At 35.0% G+C, this 20411-nt stretch overlaps 6 protein-coding genes and 3 non-coding genes across 9 annotated transcripts; 5 read left to right on the forward strand and 4 right to left on the reverse strand.

Annotated features, from left to right (window-relative positions):
- The first annotated feature begins 75 nt into the window (after nucleotides 1–75).
- Nucleotides 76–1867, forward strand: inx-8 (Innexin-8). Its single transcript, NM_069808.8, has 4 exons — nucleotides 76–241; nucleotides 532–1218; nucleotides 1272–1527; nucleotides 1622–1867. The coding sequence occupies exons 1-4, from the start codon at nucleotides 105–107 to the stop codon at nucleotides 1688–1690; spliced, it is 1149 nt and encodes a 382-aa protein (NP_502209.1). The 5' UTR covers nucleotides 76–104; the 3' UTR covers nucleotides 1691–1867.
- Nucleotides 1868–2585: 718 nt separating this feature from the next.
- On the forward strand, nucleotides 2586–4729 carry inx-9 (Innexin). Its single transcript, NM_069809.3, has 4 exons — nucleotides 2586–2752; nucleotides 3271–3957; nucleotides 4005–4260; nucleotides 4539–4729. Exons 1-4 carry the CDS (start codon nucleotides 2616–2618, stop codon nucleotides 4605–4607), a joined length of 1149 nt encoding a protein of 382 aa, NP_502210.2. The 5' UTR covers nucleotides 2586–2615; the 3' UTR covers nucleotides 4608–4729.
- On the reverse strand, nucleotides 4668–8237 carry ZK792.4 (ANK_REP_REGION domain-containing protein). Its single transcript, NM_001028448.5, has 8 exons — nucleotides 8182–8237; nucleotides 8020–8136; nucleotides 7183–7272; nucleotides 6947–7032; nucleotides 5933–6451; nucleotides 5737–5885; nucleotides 5144–5469; nucleotides 4668–5099 (listed from the first exon to the last, which is right to left on the reverse strand). Exons 1-8 carry the CDS (start codon nucleotides 8220–8222, stop codon nucleotides 4895–4897), a joined length of 1533 nt encoding a protein of 510 aa, NP_001023619.1. The 5' UTR covers nucleotides 8223–8237; the 3' UTR covers nucleotides 4668–4894.
- Nucleotides 7033–7166, reverse strand: ZK792.11. Its single transcript, NR_056681.1, has one exon. It is a non-coding gene; the product is annotated as an Unclassified non-coding RNA ZK792.11 (non-coding RNA).
- On the forward strand, nucleotides 7703–7852 carry ZK792.9. Its single transcript, NR_056682.1, has one exon. It is a non-coding gene; the product is annotated as an Unclassified non-coding RNA ZK792.9 (non-coding RNA).
- A 2969-nt stretch (nucleotides 8238–11206) lies between the features above and the next one.
- On the reverse strand, nucleotides 11207–14350 carry ZK792.5 (Nucleolar protein 9). Its single transcript, NM_069811.5, has 5 exons — nucleotides 14059–14350; nucleotides 12390–13619; nucleotides 11631–11822; nucleotides 11465–11584; nucleotides 11207–11413 (listed from the first exon to the last, which is right to left on the reverse strand). Exons 1-5 carry the CDS (start codon nucleotides 14347–14349, stop codon nucleotides 11309–11311), a joined length of 1938 nt encoding a protein of 645 aa, NP_502212.2. The 5' UTR covers nucleotide 14350; the 3' UTR covers nucleotides 11207–11308.
- A 108-nt stretch (nucleotides 14351–14458) lies between these two features.
- let-60 (Ras protein let-60) lies at nucleotides 14459–17320 on the reverse strand. Its single transcript, NM_069812.5, has 4 exons — nucleotides 17181–17320; nucleotides 16291–16485; nucleotides 16063–16233; nucleotides 14459–15337 (listed from the first exon to the last, which is right to left on the reverse strand). The coding sequence occupies exons 1-4, from the start codon at nucleotides 17307–17309 to the stop codon at nucleotides 15278–15280; spliced, it is 555 nt and encodes a 184-aa protein (NP_502213.3). The 5' UTR covers nucleotides 17310–17320; the 3' UTR covers nucleotides 14459–15277.
- A 1355-nt stretch (nucleotides 17321–18675) lies between these two features.
- ZK792.10 lies at nucleotides 18676–18824 on the forward strand. The gene has a single exon (NR_056683.1). It is a non-coding gene; the product is annotated as an Unclassified non-coding RNA ZK792.10 (non-coding RNA).
- A 1200-nt stretch (nucleotides 18825–20024) lies between these two features.
- On the forward strand, nucleotides 20025–20159 carry ZK792.12 (CidA/LrgA family protein; the record flags this gene model as incomplete). The annotated part of the gene is made up of 2 exons (NM_001307148.3): nucleotides 20025–20034; nucleotides 20083–20159. 2 exons carry the CDS (start codon nucleotides 20025–20027, stop codon nucleotides 20157–20159), a joined length of 87 nt encoding a protein of 28 aa, NP_001294077.1.
- Nucleotides 20160–20411: the final 252 nt, after the last annotated feature.

The raw sequence follows: 20411 nt of genomic DNA on the forward strand, positions 1-20411 counted from the left end.
CATTCATTTCAATCTGTGCTCAATCAAAAGCTTTTCTTTTTTTCTTCACTCTTCAACATACATATAATCTTTCAGAGCATCTTCACTCGGGTTCGAAGGGCAGAATGTTTTCTGTTCCATTTCTTACCTCATTGACAAGTCATCTTGGGATCACAGCAATTGATGATGCAAGTGATACCCTTTCATGTCTCATCACTGCCTTCCTCTTCATTACTGCAGCCATCCTCACATCAGCCAAGACGTAAGTTGTTTCCTTCTCTCGTTTGAAAGTCTTGTAAATTTTTTTTGCCTCTCCGTTTTTTGCCCGGAAAACGCCTGCGGGAATAATAGAAAAAAAGATAAATTAAAATTCATAATACCCGCTTTATTTTAGCTTTCAATCAAAAATAGAAGTCACTGAAAATATAGAGATTGTAGTGTTTCCAATTGTTCAAAATGTGCGTATTTTGATGATTTAAACTTTTTACCAGCTCTCAATCCGAATCCTGCAAATAGAGTAGTCTTTCACTATTCAAAAATTACTTCTTCCAGGTATGTCGGCTCTGCAATGGAGTGCTGGCTCCCGCAAACGTATTCTGGAGACTGGGGAGAATTTGCTGAAAACTACTGCTTCTTGAAGGACACCTACTTCTATCCAAGACAACAATCCATGACAGATATTCCAATGTATCACAAAGAACGTCATCGTCTTACCTACTATCAATGGTCCAGTATGTACTTGGCAGTTGCTGGAATTGCTTTCATGATTCCGAAGTTTCTTTGGAGACTTTCTCAATCTACAACTGACATGCCTGTTGTCTACTTCTGTGATACTGCAAATGAAATCAAGAATGAAACTGAGGATAAGAGAAGTGCGAAGATCAAGGAAATGGCAAGATTCATGCGTACAAAGATCACTTCCGTTCATACTCCGTCGTTGTTTTCATTCATTCGAATGTACATGGTCTATTCAGTTATCAAGATTCTCTACCTCGTCAATGCAATTGCTCAATTTGTAATTATTGCAATCTTTCTTGGACAGAAACGGAATTTGTTCTGGGGATGGACTCTCTTTATGAATCTTCTCAATGGAATCACTTGGGAAACTACTGGATTATTCCCTCGCGTTACCTTCTGTGACTTCCAAGTTCGTGAGATGGCCGGAAATAATCGAGATGAAACTGTCGAGTGTGTCATTGGAATCAATGAATTCAATGAGAAAATCTTCTTGTTCTTCTGGTAAGTCTCTGATTTTTTTTAAAACTCAGTGCTCATTTGCTGCTCATTTCCAGGTTCTGGCTTGTGTTTCTCGTCTTCTCCACTCTCATCGCTCATTTCTACAACGCTGCTCAAATTGTGAAGCCATACTTCATCCACAGTCTTCTTTTTGCTATCCGGGATCATGATATTGTCGATCAGAAGGAATTGTTCAGAGAGTTTGGAGAGAAGTATCTCACAATGGACGGAAAACTTATACTGAGTTTTGTCAAATCTCAGAGTGACTTGGTAGCATCGGAGGTTGCCGTGGAGATGTACAGCGACTTTTTAGTAAGTCTTTTCAACAATTTTCGTAATAGTTAGACATTCACGGAGGCAAGCACTTATTTTTCTTTTGAAAATCCTCCAATTCCTACATTTTCAGGAAGCAAGAGACCGTGCCAACATCGCTGAGGACAAATACAACAACATCTTGAAGAACGGAAAGCAATAGTTTTTCCATGTTTTCCCATCCGCCATTCTTGTCATAATTATCTTTCTTATTTCACATTGCTTTAACTCTTTAATTTTGTAACGTTCGACCCGTGAATAATACTACCATCGAGTAGTAGAATTACCCGGTGATTTTTGATTTTGTACGGCTTCCTTTGGAAATAAACTGAAATGCTAGAGATATTGAAAAATTGTTTTACAGATGTATTGACTTCAATATATATTTGGTAATTGAACTCAAAGTTAGAACGGAAAGGAGATCGAATAGGAGATCATGGTCGAACTAAAAAAAGGAATTTTAAAAAAAAGTTTTTTAAAGTCAAAATCTAGAAACTAACTTTGAGCCGTTTTTTCATTAATTTTTCACTATCAAAAACCTAAATTCAAAACTTTCGAAATAAAAAGAGCGACCGTCTTTTGTAAGTGAGAGATGTTGCAAGAAACTTTAAACTTTTGGCAGCCAAGGTTCTGACTTTGTATTTAAAAAATTGCAAAGGCATCATTTCACTTTGATATAGGTCTTATTATCCGATCTTCAGACATTTGAGAAAAATCTTTAGGCGAAATCTTGTAATTTCACATCCCATTGATCATTCGATACTCCTGACAAAAATCTCAAAATCAATAACCAATTTTTCCATGTCATCCTTGGTCTCAATTGCAGATGATTCATAAAATGAACCACCCACTGGAAGACGACGCAAGCTCCGCCCACAAACTCTGCATTCGTGTATAAATACCACACAGTTGGGAGGCCGACACATGTTATTGACAATAATTTTTCGTTCTGTCTGTCCATGTTTTCAAGCATTTTCAATTTTCAATTCAATCATTGATTCTCGAAAGACAATATTTCAATCTCATTTTTAATTTCGTTCAATGAAAAATTCTTTCAGAGCATTGTCACTTTGGTTCAAAGGGACAGAATGTTTTCTGTTCCATTTCTTACCTCATTGACAAGTCATCTTGGGATCACAGCAATTGATGATGCAAGTGATACCCTTTCATGTCTCATCACTGCCTTCCTCTTCATCATCGCAGCCATTCTCACTTCAGCCCAAAGGTAAATTATTTTCAGTCAACGTTTTTAGTTTCACCATGTTGTTTTACGGGCCGTTTCTGGGAGTTTAAAGGATTATTTTGTGAGTATTTCTTCATAGAGAATAAAATACAAATACGATATACTGTTGTAGTACTCTGACTTGAGGTTTCTTCATTTCTCTAATTCTTTTTCTTAAGTCATATCTGTGAAACACAATTCATTATTATGAAAACAAAAAACAATAATTTTTGAAACCGGAACCCATAGGTTTCGTTTAAATTTTGTGATAATTGGGATTTTGAGATCCCATACTACTTTTTTAAAAATAACTTTAGGGCTTAAGGGTTTAATAGCTTCCCCAGTCTCCAATAATTATTTTTGAATGGAACAAAATCATTTCTAGTAATTGTATTTTAAAAATTCAAACCTTATAGTTAAACCTATTATTTTAAGGAGTTGAGTTATCTAGAATCCGAGTTTCCAACTGTTCAAAACGTTCAATTAAGTTTAACTTAAAAAAACGATCCCACTATTTTCAGCTATGTTGGCTCAGCGATGGAGTGCTGGCTTCCTCAGACGTACTCGGGCGCTTGGGAAGAATTTGCTGAGAACTACTGCTTCTTGAAGGACACCTACTTCTATCCAAGACAACAATCCATGACAGATATTCCAATGTATCACAAAGAACGTCATCGTCTTACCTACTATCAATGGTCCAGTATGTACTTGGCAGTTGCTGGAATTGCTTTTATGATTCCAAAGTTTATTTGGAGACTTTCTCAGTCTACAACCGATATGCCATTGATATATTTTTGTGATACTGCAAATGAAATCAAAATTGAAACTACTGAAAAAAGAAGTTCCAAAGTCAAAGAGATGGCTAGATTTATGCGCTCCAAGATCACGACTGTCCATACTCCATCCATATTTTCTTGCATCAGAATGTACTCTGTTTATTCAATTGTCAAGATGTTGTACCTCATCATTGCAATTGCTCAATTTGTAATTCTTGCAATTTTTCTTGATCAAGAGAAGGATATGTTCTGGGGATGGACTCTCTTTATGAATCTTCTTAATGGAATTACCTGGGAAACTACTGGATTATTCCCACGTGTCACCTTCTGTGACTTTGAAATCCGTGAGACTGCCGGAAACAATCGTGCGGAAACTGTTGAATGTCTGATTGGAATCAATGTATTTAATGAGAAAATCTTCCTTTTCCTCTGGCAAGTTCTTAATTTCAACTTTTGACATTTAATTTGAAATTCTTTAGGTTTTGGCTCCTATTTCTTATCTTCTCTACACTCGTTGCTCACATCTACAATGCCACACATATCGCGAAGCCCTACATCATCAACAGCTTGCTTCACAGCATTCGGGATCATGGTATTGTCGATCAGAAGGAATTGTTCAAAGAGTTCGGAGAGAAGTATCTCACAATGGACGGGAAAATTATTTTGAGTTTCGTCAAGGCTCAGAGTGATTTGGTTGCATCGGAAGTTGCCGTGGAGATGTACAACGACTTTTTGGTAAGTATTTCATTTCTCGATGTCAGTCCAACTCAGCTGAAGCCGGCTGTACCGTTCTAAATTGGACTGACTTCAAGTTCGAACTTTAGGACAATTTAAAGCATTTTTCCACGATTTTCAACTAAAACAAATACTACTCCAATCAATCGAAAATTTCAATTAATAAAATATAGATTGTCTTGATGTATTTTTACTTATCGTTTCCTAGAGGGAAAATGCGGGAGATGCGTGCCCCAGAAGCGCCATTTGAATAATTTCTACAATTTTAAATTTTTCAGGAGGTCAGAGATCAACGCATCTATATCATCTCCCACGAGTTCAACGATATTCAGAAAACCAGGAACTAATTTCTTTCATTTCCATATTTTTTTGTATTATGAAACTACTTACAAAGTAGTAATCTTCACTTTGTGTTTAAGTTTTTATTTCTGGGAAAATTATTTGATAATAAAACAAATTGCAACGAATATACAAAATGAGATCTGTAAATGTTTCTTAAGTAAATTTCACAAACGATACGAGCGTTACAATTTAAAAATTTGAAGAAAAGAAAAGGGTTAGAAAGAACTTGACGGTAAATAAAAACTGAAAGAAGTTATGAGAAGTTATACAGAAATCTTTAAAATCTCTTGATTTACTCTTCAAATTCAAGTTCATCAAGAACTCGATCAATATGTTCAACAGCTGAAAGACCGAGACCAGCCCATGTCTTATCATCAAGCACTTTGACATGAGTCTGAAGAAGATCCATTTCTGTTTGAGCACCAGTATCTCGGAGGGAATCAATGTCATCTTCAATGAATCGGAGGCGATGGCGAACGATTTCTGCCTCGCTTTTACTGAAATTGGAATTTTTTTGCATTCAGCCTCTTTGAAAACTTACATCGACTCAGCCACATCTCCATTACTCGAGTACCCCGAACTTAATTCACGTGGCGAGAATGCTCTTCTTTCAGCCGTCTCAAATCCGTTTGTATTACTTGAATAACTCGTGACACCTCCTGGACTAATTGGACCATTCGGATTTGGAGAAGCAAATTGTGATAGATCATGCATCGATTGTGACTTCTTCTTTGACTTGCTCTTTCTTCGCTTCCCTTGATAAGCTGCCACAAGTCTTTCCATTTCTCTGTGATGCCGGAGAGCTGCAATCGATTGAGGAGAGTGACCATTGGCATTGATCAACGCTGGATCCGCACCGTTTTCAAGCTAAATACAAGAAAGTGTATTACATATTTATTCACAATTACAATGCCGGCAATTTCGATAAATTCAGAAATTTATGAAAATACAAATGTTTCATAATTTTTAAAATTTGAAGCAAAAACATGAAGACTTGACTTATTAACTTCCGGAATACACATAGTTTTTGAGACTACCGATTTCAGAAATTTTTCGTTTTTGGAAAATCAAAAACCATCAAATGCTAATAATTTTCGATTGCCGCGTACCCCTAATTTCTTTTATAACACAAACCATATAAAGTGCTGCATCCAAATGATTATTCATTGCAGCCAAATGAAGTGGAGTATTTCCTCTTGTATCCCTCAATGTCATTACATAATGTCTCTTCTTTTTGCTGAATGCATTTAATAAATGAGAAAGAACAGGTACACTTCCGGAATCTGAAATTTGTTCATTTTTCTTTAAAATATCAGAAAGATGTACTCACATGCTGCACAGTGTATAGCATTTGCTCTATCATTAGTTGTCCATAAAATAGCATCAGATCCACTTCTATTTAAAATCCATCTTACAATATGTTCATGACCACAGAGACATGCAATATGAAGTAGAGATTGACCTCTATTACTCACTGATCCCATTTCACTTCTAGCCTTTTCAACTAGGAATCGAACAGTTCCAAGACATCCACCTTGCACAGCATATACACATGGAGTACACCCAAATTCATCTCTTGCATTTACCATTTGATTATCAAACTTGATTGCGGCACGAAGAAACTCAATATTTCCTTGTGCAGCTGCCACATGAACTGGTAGCATTTTGCAGTTATTATCGAGAAGTGCAAGTGCTTTTCCAAATTTTCTGAGCAACCAGATGCTCATGTCAGTGTCACCACGAGCAGTTGCGGCCATAAGAATGGATGTTCCGTTGACGTCACGGGTCATTGCACAATTCATTGTCGATTTTAGGGAGCCGCCAAGAAGAATTTCAAGTGCTCGCATATCTAGGAAAATTGTATTTCAAAATCAGTAATTTTATCTTTTTAGAAACAATTTTTAAGGTTTCATTGTGGATAACTATTAAATCAAATACGCCAGGGCTATTGAGATTTTAAATTTGTTTTATGGTAATTTCGGAATTTTTAGAACAGATTACTCAAAGGCTCGCGGATTTCACTCTTTTGTTCCCCATTGTTCTTTATTCAAAGCCAAATTTAAAAATTAAAAATTAAATATTTTCATCACAAACTTTTTGGCGAGAATTGTATGAATAAAACCTTTTGGTTTTTTTTTTCACTTGAAAATCTTCAAATTTGAGCTACATTCACATGGAAAGCTGCTGAAAATTTCTTCAATCTAAAGTTTTCTGTAATTTACACCCATAAATTGAGAAAAGCGCAAAAACTGGCTCGTCCAAAAAAAAGTTTTTTGAGGTCTTCATTATAAGATTAGAAGGCTCCCTTCCCAACATTTCCAACTCAGAATCCCCTTCTCAATACCTCCATGAGCAGCCGAGATGTGTGCTGCAGTTTCACCATTCGTCGACTGGATGTCCCTAAGCTCGGGAAGTCTGTCCAGTAAGTACCTGCAAAAAATCTCAATCTCTCGTCAATGACCTGATTTCTCTTTTTGTTTGCTCTTCCATCTCCCCTTCCAACGCATATCAATTCCGAGCTGATCTGCCGGAAGGGAAAAGCACTCAATTGCCCTCCTTCATCTGCATCTTTACACTCACTTCAAAATGTTCAAATTTCCAACCCGGGCTGCCATGTGAAGAGCATTTTGACCGATAGTGTCCTTGGCAAGCAGGTCATTGTTCGAAAATCTGGAATTTAAACATTTGAAAGTCTGTCGTTCAAACATACCGTATATTCTCTATTAGTGCTGTATCTCCAGTAGTACTGCAGTCTCTAATAGTGCTGCATTCAAAAAGGGTCCGAAAAATAGTGCTGCAGTCTCTATTAGTGCTGCACCCCATTTTCTATTGAAAGAGTTACTTGACAGTTTCGATATTTTTGGTTTTTTTTGTATATTTTTGATGATTTTTTGATAATAAGTAATTGAATTATTGGGTTTTTTTGTTACAAAAGTTCGCAATTTTTATGAATTTCTGCTTAAAAATGAGTTTTTGGGACTAAAAACTAGTGATCTATAATTGAAAATAGCCGTTCGAAAATTAATGCTGCAGTCTCCAGTAGTACTGCAGTCTCTAATAGTGCTGCATTAAAAAAGGGCCTGAAATTAGTGATGCATGCAGCACTAATAGAGAATATACGGTAACTTGGGTGCCGCTAAACCTAGGCTTGCCAAAATTTTGCCCAACATTTGCCTTAATACTTTTTAGGCCAAACTTGGGCAAGAAACTAGCGAGAAATGAAATAAATTTTGGCATCTTTAGAAGCTTCAATGACTGAGATCGTGGTGAGACCCACTCAGAAAATCGAGTCTTCAAACTGTCATAAAAGTTCAAAATTTTGTTTGAAATTTTTTTTTATAGTTCTGAAATCATATTTCTATAATGAACAAAAAGTTAAACGTGGAGCATGAGAGCAAAAGTAACTAAATTACATACCTCGCCAAACATTGCACATGCTTATTTGTAATTGACATAATTACATCTTCACACACATGATTCTCATCTAAAGAATTTTCCTCACCAATTACTTCTAATGGCAAATAGTCACCGTTACTGAAATACACATTTTTGTTAAACATATTTCATAAGTGTTCTTACTCTTCCAATGATCCATTGGGACCACTACGTTCTGATGACATTGAAACTTTGGAATTCTGAAATTAAAATGTGATTGATCATTAATGATTAAATAACCTGTCAATTGAAATGCGAGGAAACGTGAAAAGAGCGCGAAACGAATATTTGTTCGATCTTTTGTACTTGATGAGATTGGATTTCAATATTTCAAAGTCTATCTAGTCTTAAAAAATAAGATCAAAGAGCCAAACGGCAAGGCAGTGCCAAGTAAACTGTTTTTTTAATTCACACTCTCCGGGAAAATAAAATACAATAGAAAAAATAGAAATTTTTAAATTAAAAAAAAACATAAATCAGTGTTTTTTTAATATTTCTATTTACAATCTTACTTTACAATTTACTCCACAACTCAATTTACAAAAATTTACAAGTCGAAAATGGCTGTCACACATTGATATATCATAATTTTACATAAAAAACCTTTTATATTTTATTAATTTTTAAATTGTATGTAACAAACAGTAACAGTAGGGCTTCGAACATGCAAGCTTGCTAGAAATTTCTCAAAAAAAAATCTTTGAAAATTTAACAATTTGCAAAAACTTTGGCTGACAAGTTTGGAAAATTCTAAAGCATCTTCGATTGTTTCAATTAAATAAACTTTTAAACCACTGTTCTGTATTTTTAGCAAACTGCCAACTGACGCTACTTCACCATTAAACTTAAGATTTTCGCAGGTTGGATTATTTAAGACGACTCAAAATTGTGATTCTTTGTAATCAATAATCAGGCGGTAAGCAGAAAGTTGAAAAAGCGACAAATATTTCAGACTAAACAAGTAACTAGTCCTGTATTACTTGTAAAAGTACTACTTTCGACAAAAGTTTTGTATCAAGGACTCACTCTTGAATGTGCACAAACGAGCACAAAAAGTGAACGAATTGGAACGTGCACAGACAAAAAAATGAAAAAGTGGAATAGAAGAGTACTAAACCGAATTACTGTTTGAGAGGGAATGTGTCTCTGTTGACATGCGCGACACAAGAAAAGACTTACAAATATTGAGCAACTTCAAATAAACACAGTTTTGAGCACAAATCAGACGAAAATATATTTTTTTGAGGAAAATCAAGAACTTATTTATGGTAAATTTGAAATATACTTGACTTTAAAAATTGAACATTGATGTGAAATATCTATCTAAAAGACTTGTCAGAAAAAAATTTCTTTGAATATTGTTTGCACAGTTCTGAATTTTTTCCAAGTGTATTCTATCTGGAATGTACTCTAAGAATATATATATATATAAACTTTTCAGTCGACATATTTTTTCATACAACAAAAGAAACTCGAGATATCAGCGTTCAAACCTTAGAAGTGGTAGTTAACGATGCACCATGTATTGAAAATTTACCTTACATTAATAGCACATTTTATTTAGAAATGAGCAAAAAGTATTTCACAACCAAACTGTAGAAAAAAGAAATAATAAATATTTTTCAGTTGAAAACACACCTTTTAACACCTTCAAATAAATCTAAAATCTAAAAATAAGGATAATAATGCGTTCCTCAAGCCATATGCACTCCAGAACTGGAAGTAAGGGTGGTGCTCCTACTGGCCTTTAACTTAAGCTACGTCCGAGCCGAGGAACTGTGACCAAGGGTGAAAAAGATCAAGCTAAACTTTAACTATATTTCAGACTCGAATTGAAGAGTTTCACACATAATGGTCTATGGAAAAATATAAATTTTCGAGCAATCAGTTAAAATATCTCTATTCAGGTTTCCGTAGAAACTGTAAGTAATGAAGTGTAGAAGAAGCATGCACCTTCACCGAGAGGTAAGAGTGCGGCAAAAGTCAAAGTTAAGAGGGTGGATGTGTATGCTATTCTCTCCCTTACTTCATTTCTCTCTCCTTCCGTGATCCGACCGGTATTTCACCTTCCCCCGTTCTTCTTCGCGCCGTTGACAAATATTACCGTCCGCACACACATATCACTCGGCACAGAAAAAGAGTTGAAGCATTGCGCAACACCTTTCGAGATTTCACATGCAAATGATCACCCAGCTGCTACTGATGCCACTTGATGTGATATGGATCATGTGCTAACTTTTTAGGAGTTCGGGATTTCTATACAAATGGCTCCAATGCATTTCTGAAAAATGAAAAGCTTCTGGGATCTTGTGGAATCTCAACCCTCGCTACTAAAGATTCTAGAGAAGCTTTGTGCCATATTGTCAAATCTGTTCCTTTTTCTCAGGCAAAAAAAATCCCATCTGACACAGGAGTGGGATTTCTACAATTCTACAAAATATCCTACCATGTTGTTCCAAAAATTTTAAGCTAAAAATTAGTGTAAAAATATAGAAAATAACATTAATTTTAGCCAATTTTGCATGGTTAAGATCGTGCTGACGTCACATTTTTAAGGGAAAAAACCCCGTTTTTTTTGTAGGTCAACCCGTGATGGGACAACCTGACACCACGTGTAATCGGCAATTTGTAGCTATCGCACGTGGTGTCAGACTGTTCCATAACGCTATGATCTACAATAAATGCGGGAATTGAAACGCAGAGTTTTCAACTAGTGTCGAACGGTTAAGAGCGTGCTGACTTCACACTTTTCTGGGCGAGAAATTTCCGCATTTTTCGTAGATCATGCGGTTATGGGACAGTCTGAGACCACTTGCTATCGGGTAATTTTTAAACACATTTTCAAATGTTTCACTTCAAATAAATGTTATTTTCGAATGCGTTTCTATATTTTTAGACTAATTTTTAATACATGGAACAACATGGTGCATAAAATCATTTTGTAGAATTAATTATCCGGCGACAAATTTCAGCTACAGAATTTCTGATCATTATGAAAATTCCGAATAGTAAGAATTCAACTCCCTTTACCAGTTTGTTCTCAAACTTAGAGTTCTTACAAGTTTTTAACGGCGAAATGGCTTTGGAATTCCCTTTTTGTTTGCCAAGATTATCAGATGATCCGGTAAACCAACAAAACAAATTTGTTTCCTTGAGTTATAAGCCACATAAATTCCAATTTTTTACTCAATTCAATAAAATCGTATCAAACATTAAGACCAAAAATTCAAAACAGAACAAACAACATCAACAGTAACAACAACAAAAATAATTAATTCTTAGACTTTTTCATCTTTTCAACCCAATCTTTCCGGCTTTTTCTGAACAGGTAAAGATCGCAGCGAAGCATTGCAAATTTCCAGAACTTGGATGAATTCTGAAAACGAAGAAAGTGAATTATATATTTTTGTTACAGAAAAATGCTCACATGAATTCCAACAAGAACTTTCATGATTTCCTGCTTGCGCTTTACGTCTACAAATTCCCAAATTTTCTCGAAAACTCGACTTCCGAAAGTATCAGTGATAAGCGTCTCCCAAGAATTTTTCTGAAAATTTTACAATTGAAAATTTAAATAAACATTGTCAAATTACATCAAAAGCACCAATAATCTTCTCTTTGATCTCTTCTGGCATAGTCTTACTAGCCAAAACAGCTTGAATCAAACGAGAAGTGTACTTGTTACATGACATTTCTTGAATTTGTTGCTCACTGAGTTGCTCAAAGCCAGTTGCCAATGTTTTCGTTTTTGAGAAGTTGACAAGTTCTGAGACGAGCATTGTACCCTGGAATTTATTTATTTAAATTTTATAATATAGAAAATTTTGATTGAATATTGGGGGAAATTTTGAATAAAACTGTAAACTAAAAAAAAATTCTGAATTAAAATTTTTTTCTAATTTGTGAAAACAATTTAAATGGCTGAATTATTTTTGATATTTTTTAGTATTTTTTTTTAGTATTTTCTTTGATTATTGTTGTGAAACATAGAAGAAGAAAAAACACTTCAAGCCAGCTTTTTTTGCGGAAAAATTTCTGAAAATTGAAAAAATCTGTTTCACATAAATAATCGAAGAAAAAAAAAAGAATAAACCCCAACTAGCTGAGGTTTTATCATAGTTGAAACTATTACCGACTGAAAACGGAAAATGCCAAATCTAAGGAATTCAAAAAAAAAATCAACCACATGAACGTTTTTTAATTAAGAAAAGTTAAAAATTAAGTAAAATTCCAAACATTTTTTACAGTTATTCTCGTTATATCAACACTTTTTTTTGTTATTTATAGAAATAGTCCACTTCCAAATCTATTTTTCAAATGATTATGTAGAAGTCGTATACGCTATAGCTAACCTTTTGTGTGAACTTCTGAGTATCGAAAATGCTTCCATCACATCCATTCAAAGTAAGCACGTTGAGTAAAAATTGTCCTTTCTTTGCCTCTGAAGCTGCGCGGAAATATTTTCTCAGTTGTTGAAGCATGGTTTTCTCGGATGATGGATATCGTGCAGCACATCGGATAACCGAAAGGAACACACCAGAATTCTGATGTTCAAGCAGAGAAGAACACTTTGGAGCCATTGTTTCAATTATTTCAGTGACCATTTCCAACGATGTTGAGCTATTGATCATTTTTTGAAGAGGAAAGTTTGAGAATCGATTATCTGTCAATTCGTCAACATTTTTACTGCAAAATTCAATCCATAAAAGACTTCGAGCATCTTCTGAGCAAGTTTCCATCAGCTTATCCCAAACACGAGATCCATTTGATGAATACCATGCCTTCGAGATTCCTTCAATATCTTCCTTTTCGAGCTTCTTCTTCACATATTCATCACCTCTTTTGTCTCCCCAAAGCCCATCGGCTTCAATAAAATCTTGAAATAGTGTCACAAAAATCGGAGAATCCATAAAGGTTTTATTAAGATTCTCATCGAATGCCAAGATTGCAAGTTTTTCATAAACATTCTTCAAGCTAGCCTTCATTTCTTGTCCTTTGTAATTTCTTTTCTTTTCCTCTCCAACCTTTGGCCTTGCTGACAATCCACAACACACCCAGACAATAGCTCGAATCAGAAAACTCGAAGGTTGTGTTGTAACAGCATCCGCCCAGTTATCCATAAGAATTCCTGCTAGTTTTTGAAGAATCTCCACATGTTCTGATTCGGCGATTGGGCACATCGAGAATATCAAATTTTCAATTGTCCTAGCACTAGCTCCTCCGAAAATCAGCTCAGCTAATGTTTTATGCTTGAGACGAGAAATCGATGAAAGGAAGAGAGCTGCTCCTTTAGGACAACTTCCAAATACAGATTCAACAACAACGGCTGCTTCTGTCCACGAGAGAAGAGTTTTCTCCTGGCCAACAACTTCTTCAGCACACTTTTCCAGAATAAAATCTTCAATTTTTCCCTCTTTCTTCTTGATTTGTTCAATACTTCTCAGATAACCAACAATTTCTTTCGGAAATTCACGACCATCTCCATCTGGTCGAGAGTCGTTGAATGAAGCCGAATCAGCTTGTCCGTAGCTATCCGGTTGTCCTGAATTCGTGTCATCACCGCCGCCAACTCGACCGTATTGCTGTAAATTAAATAAATATATACGTTTTTGTGGTAATTGCCTAGGGAGCGCTTTGGAGTTCATTTTATCGATTCTTCACAGAAAAAAGTCTCAATATATCGAATATAAATTTTTTAAAATTCAATTTCAAAAAAATACTGAAATATTTGTGAATTCCCGCGCTCATTTTTTCAGACAGTTTTTCGGAAAGAAACCTCGAAAATCCGAACGAAATTCGATAAAATGAAATTGGTCTAAAACCTATAATTCCACATTTTGAACAATTTTTGTCCAGGAAAATGACTAAAAAATTCAAAAATAATTCGGCTTTTTTTTATTTTTTGCAAAATAATACAAATTTTAGAAATGTTTTTAACTCGACATATCGAAACTTTTTCTGTAATTTTGAGTTTAAAAAGCCAGAGACGCTACATCACTCACGACACCATCTGACACAAACCTTCTCAAAATCTCCGGCACTGAATTCTCTGTTACCACCGAATCCTCTTCCACCACCACCACGTCCACCTCTATCATTTCTTCTAAATCCACCATCTCCTCCTCTTCCACGACCTCCTCCACCTCGATTTCCACTTCCAAATCGTTCATTTTTGGCTAGAAAAGTTCTGAAATTGTTTCTCTCCTCCTGTGGCTTCTTCTCAGCATCAGCAGCAGCATATCCGTATCCTTCAAATGAGTTTTTCGCTGGAGGATTCTCATCAGACTCTACATTTTTCCTTTTTCTCGTCATTCTAATAAATTAAATTTAGTTTTTTTTAAAATCATGCTCCGATGGCGAGGTCAAAATATAACACTGAAATTAACAAAATATAGTTGAATAGATTTAAAAAAATAATATTAGCTTTTTAAAATTTATATCATTGCAATACTTCCTTGAAAATAAAATAATAATAAAAACTTGATCAAAAGAATAGGAATATTATATTCAGATAGGACTATAAAATGTAGAGGAATAGAGAAAAATGAATGCAATACGAGGGAGCAAAAACTTTCAGATGTTCAGAAAATGTATGAGAAATGGGGTCTAATTGTATCTATATTATAGTTAATGAAAGAGAAATAATTACTTGACAAAAATGAGAGGAAACAGAGAAAAAATAAACGGAACGACCGGCAGATGCAAAAGAATTTAATTTTCAGAGAACTTCTGAAAATAGATGAGGCCAATAATTTGTATGAAAACGAGGAAGGGGAATAAAGCATCAAAAAAGCAATACAAACATTCTGAAAATATGCAGAGAAAGTGAAAAAAAAATGGTGCGATGTTTTTTTTGGTAGAGTTGGCCAATTTTGGAACGAGGAGGGGGTTCGGATGCATGTTTTAGATATGGATCACACACTACAGCTAGTTTTGACACCTATGAATGAATGGAGATTTGGGCTAAGCGAAAGATGAGGAATTAGAATGAAGGATGAAGAAAAAAAAGGAGAAAAAATAATGACGAGCAGACGAGAGAACAAGTTCAATCGATGCATAGAGAAAAAAAGGTGGAAATTCGAAGAGTATGTAGAGGCGGAAGAGGATCGATCACAAGTTTCAGATAAAACAGATAAATGAATAATGAAAATGTACCAAAAAAGTACGAGAAAGGATAATTGGGTGGGAGTTGACACGACTGAAAATGAGTTGGCGAAATTGGGCAATTCCCGACGCTGAATCACATTATTTGACACTTCTTCTTCTTTTGTGGCTTATTATTGTCGTGACGCTCACGATGCTGAAATAAAAAGAAAACATTATTAAATCTTTCGGATATCAATCTAGGGTGTCATCAAAATTTTTTTTAGAAAATTAACAATAAAACTCAATTTTTTATCAGATTTTGTGCATGCTGGTGAGAAAAAAAACAAAAGAAAACATATAATTTTCTTTAAAAATTAAGAAAATGACCAAAACTTTGAGCTTTTGTTTCGAAATATCGGAAAAACTTACATTTTTCGTTTTTAGTGAAAAATGGAAACTTGAAACTGTTGATAACAATAATAACATTTTAGAGCTTTACAAAACAGAAAATTTTTAAAAACAACGTTTTTGTATTACTCAAATGCAACATTTGGCGATTTTCAAATTAAAGATGCGGTGCCCGGTCTCGACACGATGAATTTGTGTTAAATGCAAACGTATGTGCGCCTTTAAAGAATACAGTAACTTTAATATTTCGTTTCTGGGGTAATTTTCACCGATTTATTAAAACTGCTGTGTTTTTAAATATTTTTATAATATCGAAAACTTAAAAAAATTGATGAAAATTCCGCTGTAACGACAGTATAAAGTTACCATAATATTTGAAGGAGCAAATCGAACAGACCGGGTGTCGTATTTTTGGCGCGAAAATATCAAAATCTCGCGTCTTTCAATTTTCATATAATAATGACTGAATTTGTACCTTAATTGTACATTAAAAACATTATTTTTAATTTAAATTTTTAACTAAAAAATTACCTTGCGAATTTCTCTAACAAGTGTGTAAAATGCTTCATCAACTCCCATACGCGTTTTGGCAGATGTGTCGACATTCGGAATACCGTAACCCTTTGCTGTCTCACTGACTGTTCGGAAGTCGACTGATCGAGATGACAAATCACATTTATTCCCTACCAAGACCATAGGAACCTAGAAGAAATACAAATATTCAACCATTGACTGATAATTTCAACAAAAAAAACTCACATCATCTGAATCCTTTACCCTCCGAATCTGCTCGCGGTAGTTAGCGACATTCTCGAAAGATTTAGCCTCGTTGACGGCGAAAACCAACAGAAATCCTTCGCCTGTCCTCATGTACTGATCACGCATCGCCGAATATTCTTCTTGTCCGGCGGTATCCAATATGTCGAGGAGGCATGTCTCACCGTCTATCACAACCTGAAATTAGAATATTTAAAAACTAGCTCTCGGAGCAATTTTTAAAACTGAAAAACTATTTTTACTGGTTAAAAACTCAAATGAAAACACTGAAAATTAGGGCTCAATAATATTCTGAATTTCAGAGTTTAAAGATGAATATACGTTTAAAAAAATTTATACTCCTCACACGACACGAGCAGGCATGCTGGTTTATCGATTTGCTTTAAAAAAACAAAAAATCTAAAAAAAAGTTTTGGGCCCTTTCTCAAAAAAAAAGTGAAATTTCTGTTTTTTGTATAAAACGTAAAACGGAATGTAATTATTGAAATTCGTCTGAGAAATATCGATTTTGGAGTGTTTTCAGAATTTTTCCGGTTTTTGCAAAAACTAAAATTTTCGGTTTTCCAATTTTTTTTTGTGAGAATTTTCGGGGGACAATGAAAAATCATGATTCGAGCCATTTTTTTCAGTTCCAGCCATTTTATAATGTCGTGTCCAAAACACGAAAAATTGGTTTTTTTTCGAAAATTTCGGAATTTTTCGTGTTTCAGCACGATTTATTCGTCTTTGGAATCAATTAAACAGCTCGATGTGTTTCAAAAAACTTCCAAACTTCTGACTCATCGTTTTTTTGTTCAATTTCAAATGCCATCATTTTCGTTCAATTTGCTCCCACCACATGTGTGTAGCGGATGTTCCCAATGATTTCTCACCTGCTTTCTGTAGCTGTCCTCTATGGTCGGGTCGTATTCTTCGACAAAGTGATTCTGGATGAGTTGAATGGTGAGTGCTGATTTACCAACTCCTCCATCTCCAACTACCACAAGCTTGTACTCCGTCATTACCCTTTTCTGAAAAAAGACGCATAGTTGAATATGGAAAAATGTAAAATAGAGATGGAAATGAGAAAACGAAGTGGAGAAGGATTTCTGTGGGAGCACTGCCAAAGAGCAGCTCTGCCTATCGGCATACTCAGAATTCCGTTTCTTTTTTTTTTCAAAAAAAAGTTTCGATAAAGGAGAGTAACTACCAGGAAAGAAATAAAAAACCGATGATGACTACTTGAGAATAATTGAGAAGATAGAAAAAGAATGAACTTTCCTGTTAATAAACTAGGTGGTGAGTCGGAATGAGTAACTATTTGAAGACGACGGAGAATGAGTCATTACAATTTGAAAAAAAGAAGAATTCAAATAGTTTGAGTAATTTTGAACTTTAAAAAATGGGGTAATGCAATTATTAAAAAAAAAACCAGGAGAAAAAAGGTCTTCACTTCATCAAAAATTGATTTCAAAGCGATGAAGAAAAAGGGGGACAATATAATGTTAAAATCGGTGAGACGGCGGACAGTGGTGCGACCCGACCACTTATTGTCGCTGACAAATGGCTCGAATCGTCGTTTTTTTTCGTCGGTTTCTTTTCGGTCGCCCTCAGTGTCGAGTGGGTCTCTTTCATTTTTCTTTTTCACTTTTCCAATACAAAATTCTCCGATCTCTCGTTAAAAGATTGCAGAGATTGAGACGTAGAGAAGTAAAGTTTTCCTGACAAGCATTTTTCACAAGGAAACAAATAAATTTACGAAATTCAGTTAGAAAGTTTTTAAAAAAACGTTCAATTTTACTTTGTTAAATATAAATTGTTTAAAGAAGTAGCATGTTTAAGAAACAATGATTCCCGTAGGAACTATAAGCAAAAACTGACAAAAAAGAATAATGAACTTACGAAATCACTCATCTCAACTATTTCAGAAGTTGAGAGATGAGAGATAGGAAGGAAAAAGAAGACGTTAGGATTAGTAAGACCGGAAAAGAAGACTGCCCCTTCTCTCACTCTGCATTTTTTTTTCTTCCACACTACTTTAATCCTATCACACAATTTGGGATGCGTTGCTCCATCTTTTCTATCTTCTCATTTGGTTGAACCAAGGAGCGGGTGCGTGCCTAATAAAATGGATTAAGCTAAAGACGAATAGAGAGATGAACTCGGGAGGAGAAAATAAATAGGCAGAAAACGCTTCAAGTGCAAGATTCTGAAGAATTCTTCTTCCTTCTGATGATGGAGACGAGAAATGAAGTTCATAGGAAAAGAAATCCGAGGCTCTGGAGTGCACAGAAGCACAGAAACCACACACTCTCTCTTTCTTTCTTTTTTATCTCTTTCTCTCGCACCCCCCATACACACACACAAAGTAAGAGTAAAAGATAAAGGAGTGCGGTCCCCACCATGCCGCTGCTACTGCTGCTACTGCTACGGCGGGACAATTAGAGAGCACTAGAAACGGTGATGCATAGACACGAACGACCGCGACGCGACAGCCGCTACGCTTTTGACGGTTTTGCGACGACTGTTGGGAGAAGAGACAAGAAGTGAGCGTGTGTGAGACGAAACAAGTGTGATTTGTAAAAGAGAAAAAGAGTGAGAGAAAAGAACTGTCCACTTTCTTTTTGTATCGACCCATCCCTATCTGTTTCTGACGATAACGACGACGACGAAGGATGGTGATAACGATGAATTGAATTATTTAATGGAACGCATGCAATTTTCGTTTCTAGCAAAGGCGGTGGTCTCTTTTTGAAAAAAAAAAACTATTTCCGCCGACGTTAAGTGCTTGAGATTCTTTCTGTCCAATTGAAATCCTCTAAAAAATAGTTCAAGAATTTGAGGAATTCGATTCAAATTGTCTAAGTGCTTTTCTTTGAATGTCCAGTAGATTTATATTTGAATTTTCTTTGTTAATCTACTTTGGGAATTTCTAAAAATGTTTGCTCCCAAATAATCTAGAATAACTTAGGATTTTTAGAAAAAGTTATGACATAACTGAGACAAAAAGAATTACAAATTGCATGAAATATGCCAAGAACGAGAAAACTTGATACTTTTTGAACAATTTTTGCAAAATATATAATTATCGTGGTATTTATTTAGTTTGAAAATAGTGGTGTCAACAAGAAATGACACATACTTTCCAGTAGAATTTGATATTAAAATATATTGAAATGAGCAACTAGAGGAAATGAAAACCTGAAAACAGATATTTCATTATTGAATTTTCGAAACGGTTAGTTTTCAACTAATCTAACAGTTTTATAAACTTCAAGTTTTCTCAAAAATAATATTAGATATGCAAACTTTTTTCAAACATGGCTTCGATAACGTCTTGAATTTTCACAAAAAGTCACATTTAATTTGGAAATTCGGCATTTTTTCCACAGACTTTTCCACAGTTTCAATACGTTTGGTAGGTAAAAATTATGATGGAAATATACCATTCTCAACAGTGTATTTTTAAATAAAAGTTTTTCCTCGGTAGTCTGGAAAAAAAATATATTAAAAGTTGCTTGAAATGTGCCATGAAAACACGAACTTGTGACTTTTTGGAACAATTTTCACCAAACATTATAATTTTAGTGATATTTAGTTTTAAAATAGGGCTGTCAACAAGAAATAAGCCACACTTTCAATTAAAATATGTTGAAATATGCAACGAAAACACCCACTTCAATAGGATCCAAAATTAGAGACTCAAAAAATATCTACGAGCGCGGAAAGAGAAGACGATGGAGCACAGTGAGTCGAAAGAAAGAAACTCCCGGAGACAAACTCTTTTCAATTTAGTTTCATTCGGCCTAGTCGTCGTCGTCGTTCTCGCAGTCGGGGGCCGTATGCACTTGACAACTTGGCTCTCTTTGTGACAACAACGAGTACACGTTCTCTACCGCTGAGTGATGGAGAGATTGACTCCGACGATAAATTATCTAAAAGTGGTGTACTCCACGATGAAATACCAAATAGAAAAAACCAGGAAGTTCAAGAGTTGCTGTTATTTTTTTGGAACAATTTTCGAAAAATCCAAAGAAATAAAGTTCACTAATTATTTTGAGCATTGAAGAATCTGTGAATTTTGAAAAGATTTTTGTCGAGATTGTGATTTTTTGGCAAAAGCG

The sequence above is a fragment of the Caenorhabditis elegans genome, chromosome IV, assembly GCF_000002985.6.
Source record: "Caenorhabditis elegans chromosome IV".
Classification (NCBI taxonomy): domain Eukaryota; kingdom Metazoa; phylum Nematoda; class Chromadorea; order Rhabditida; family Rhabditidae; genus Caenorhabditis; species Caenorhabditis elegans.

Coding starts and splice junctions, on each gene's coding strand:
- inx-8 (NM_069808.8), top strand. CDS start 105: ATGTTTTCTGTTCCATTTCTTACCTCATTGACAAGTCATCTTGGGATC. Junction 242..531: donor ATCCTCACATCAGCCAAGAC/GTAAGTTGTTTC, acceptor TACTTCTTCCAG/GTATGTCGGCTCTGCAATGG. Junction 1,528..1,621: donor AGATGTACAGCGACTTTTTA/GTAAGTCTTTTC, acceptor CTACATTTTCAG/GAAGCAAGAGACCGTGCCAA.
- inx-9 (NM_069809.3), top strand. CDS start 2,616: ATGTTTTCTGTTCCATTTCTTACCTCATTGACAAGTCATCTTGGGATC. Junction 3,958..4,004: donor AAAATCTTCCTTTTCCTCTG/GCAAGTTCTTAA, acceptor GAAATTCTTTAG/GTTTTGGCTCCTATTTCTTA. Junction 4,261..4,538: donor AGATGTACAACGACTTTTTG/GTAAGTATTTCA, acceptor TAAATTTTTCAG/GAGGTCAGAGATCAACGCAT.
- ZK792.4 (NM_001028448.5), bottom strand. CDS start 8,222: ATGTCATCAGAACGTAGTGGTCCCAATGGATCATTGGAAGA. Junction 8,137..8,181: donor CCCAATGGATCATTGGAAGA/GTAAGAACACTT, acceptor TGTGTATTTCAG/TAACGGTGACTATTTGCCAT. Junction 5,100..5,143: donor GGAGATGTGGCTGAGTCGAT/GTAAGTTTTCAA, acceptor TTCCAATTTCAG/TAAAAGCGAGGCAGAAATCG.
- ZK792.5 (NM_069811.5), bottom strand. CDS start 14,349: ATGACGAGAAAAAGGAAAAATGTAGAGTCTGATGAGAATCCTCCAGCG. Junction 13,620..14,058: donor GTGCCGGAGATTTTGAGAAG/GTTTGTGTCAGA, acceptor TTTAATTTACAG/CAATACGGTCGAGTTGGCGG. Junction 11,823..12,389: donor CTCAGAAGTTCACACAAAAG/GTTAGCTATAGC, acceptor AATAAATTCCAG/GGTACAATGCTCGTCTCAGA.
- let-60 (NM_069812.5), bottom strand. CDS start 17,309: ATGACGGAGTACAAGCTTGTGGTAGTTGGAGATGGAGGAGTTGGTAAA. Junction 16,486..17,180: donor AGGACAGCTACAGAAAGCAG/GTGAGAAATCAT, acceptor TTCTAATTTCAG/GTTGTGATAGACGGTGAGAC. Junction 16,234..16,290: donor GGGTAAAGGATTCAGATGAT/GTGAGTTTTTTT, acceptor TATTTCTTCTAG/GTTCCTATGGTCTTGGTAGG.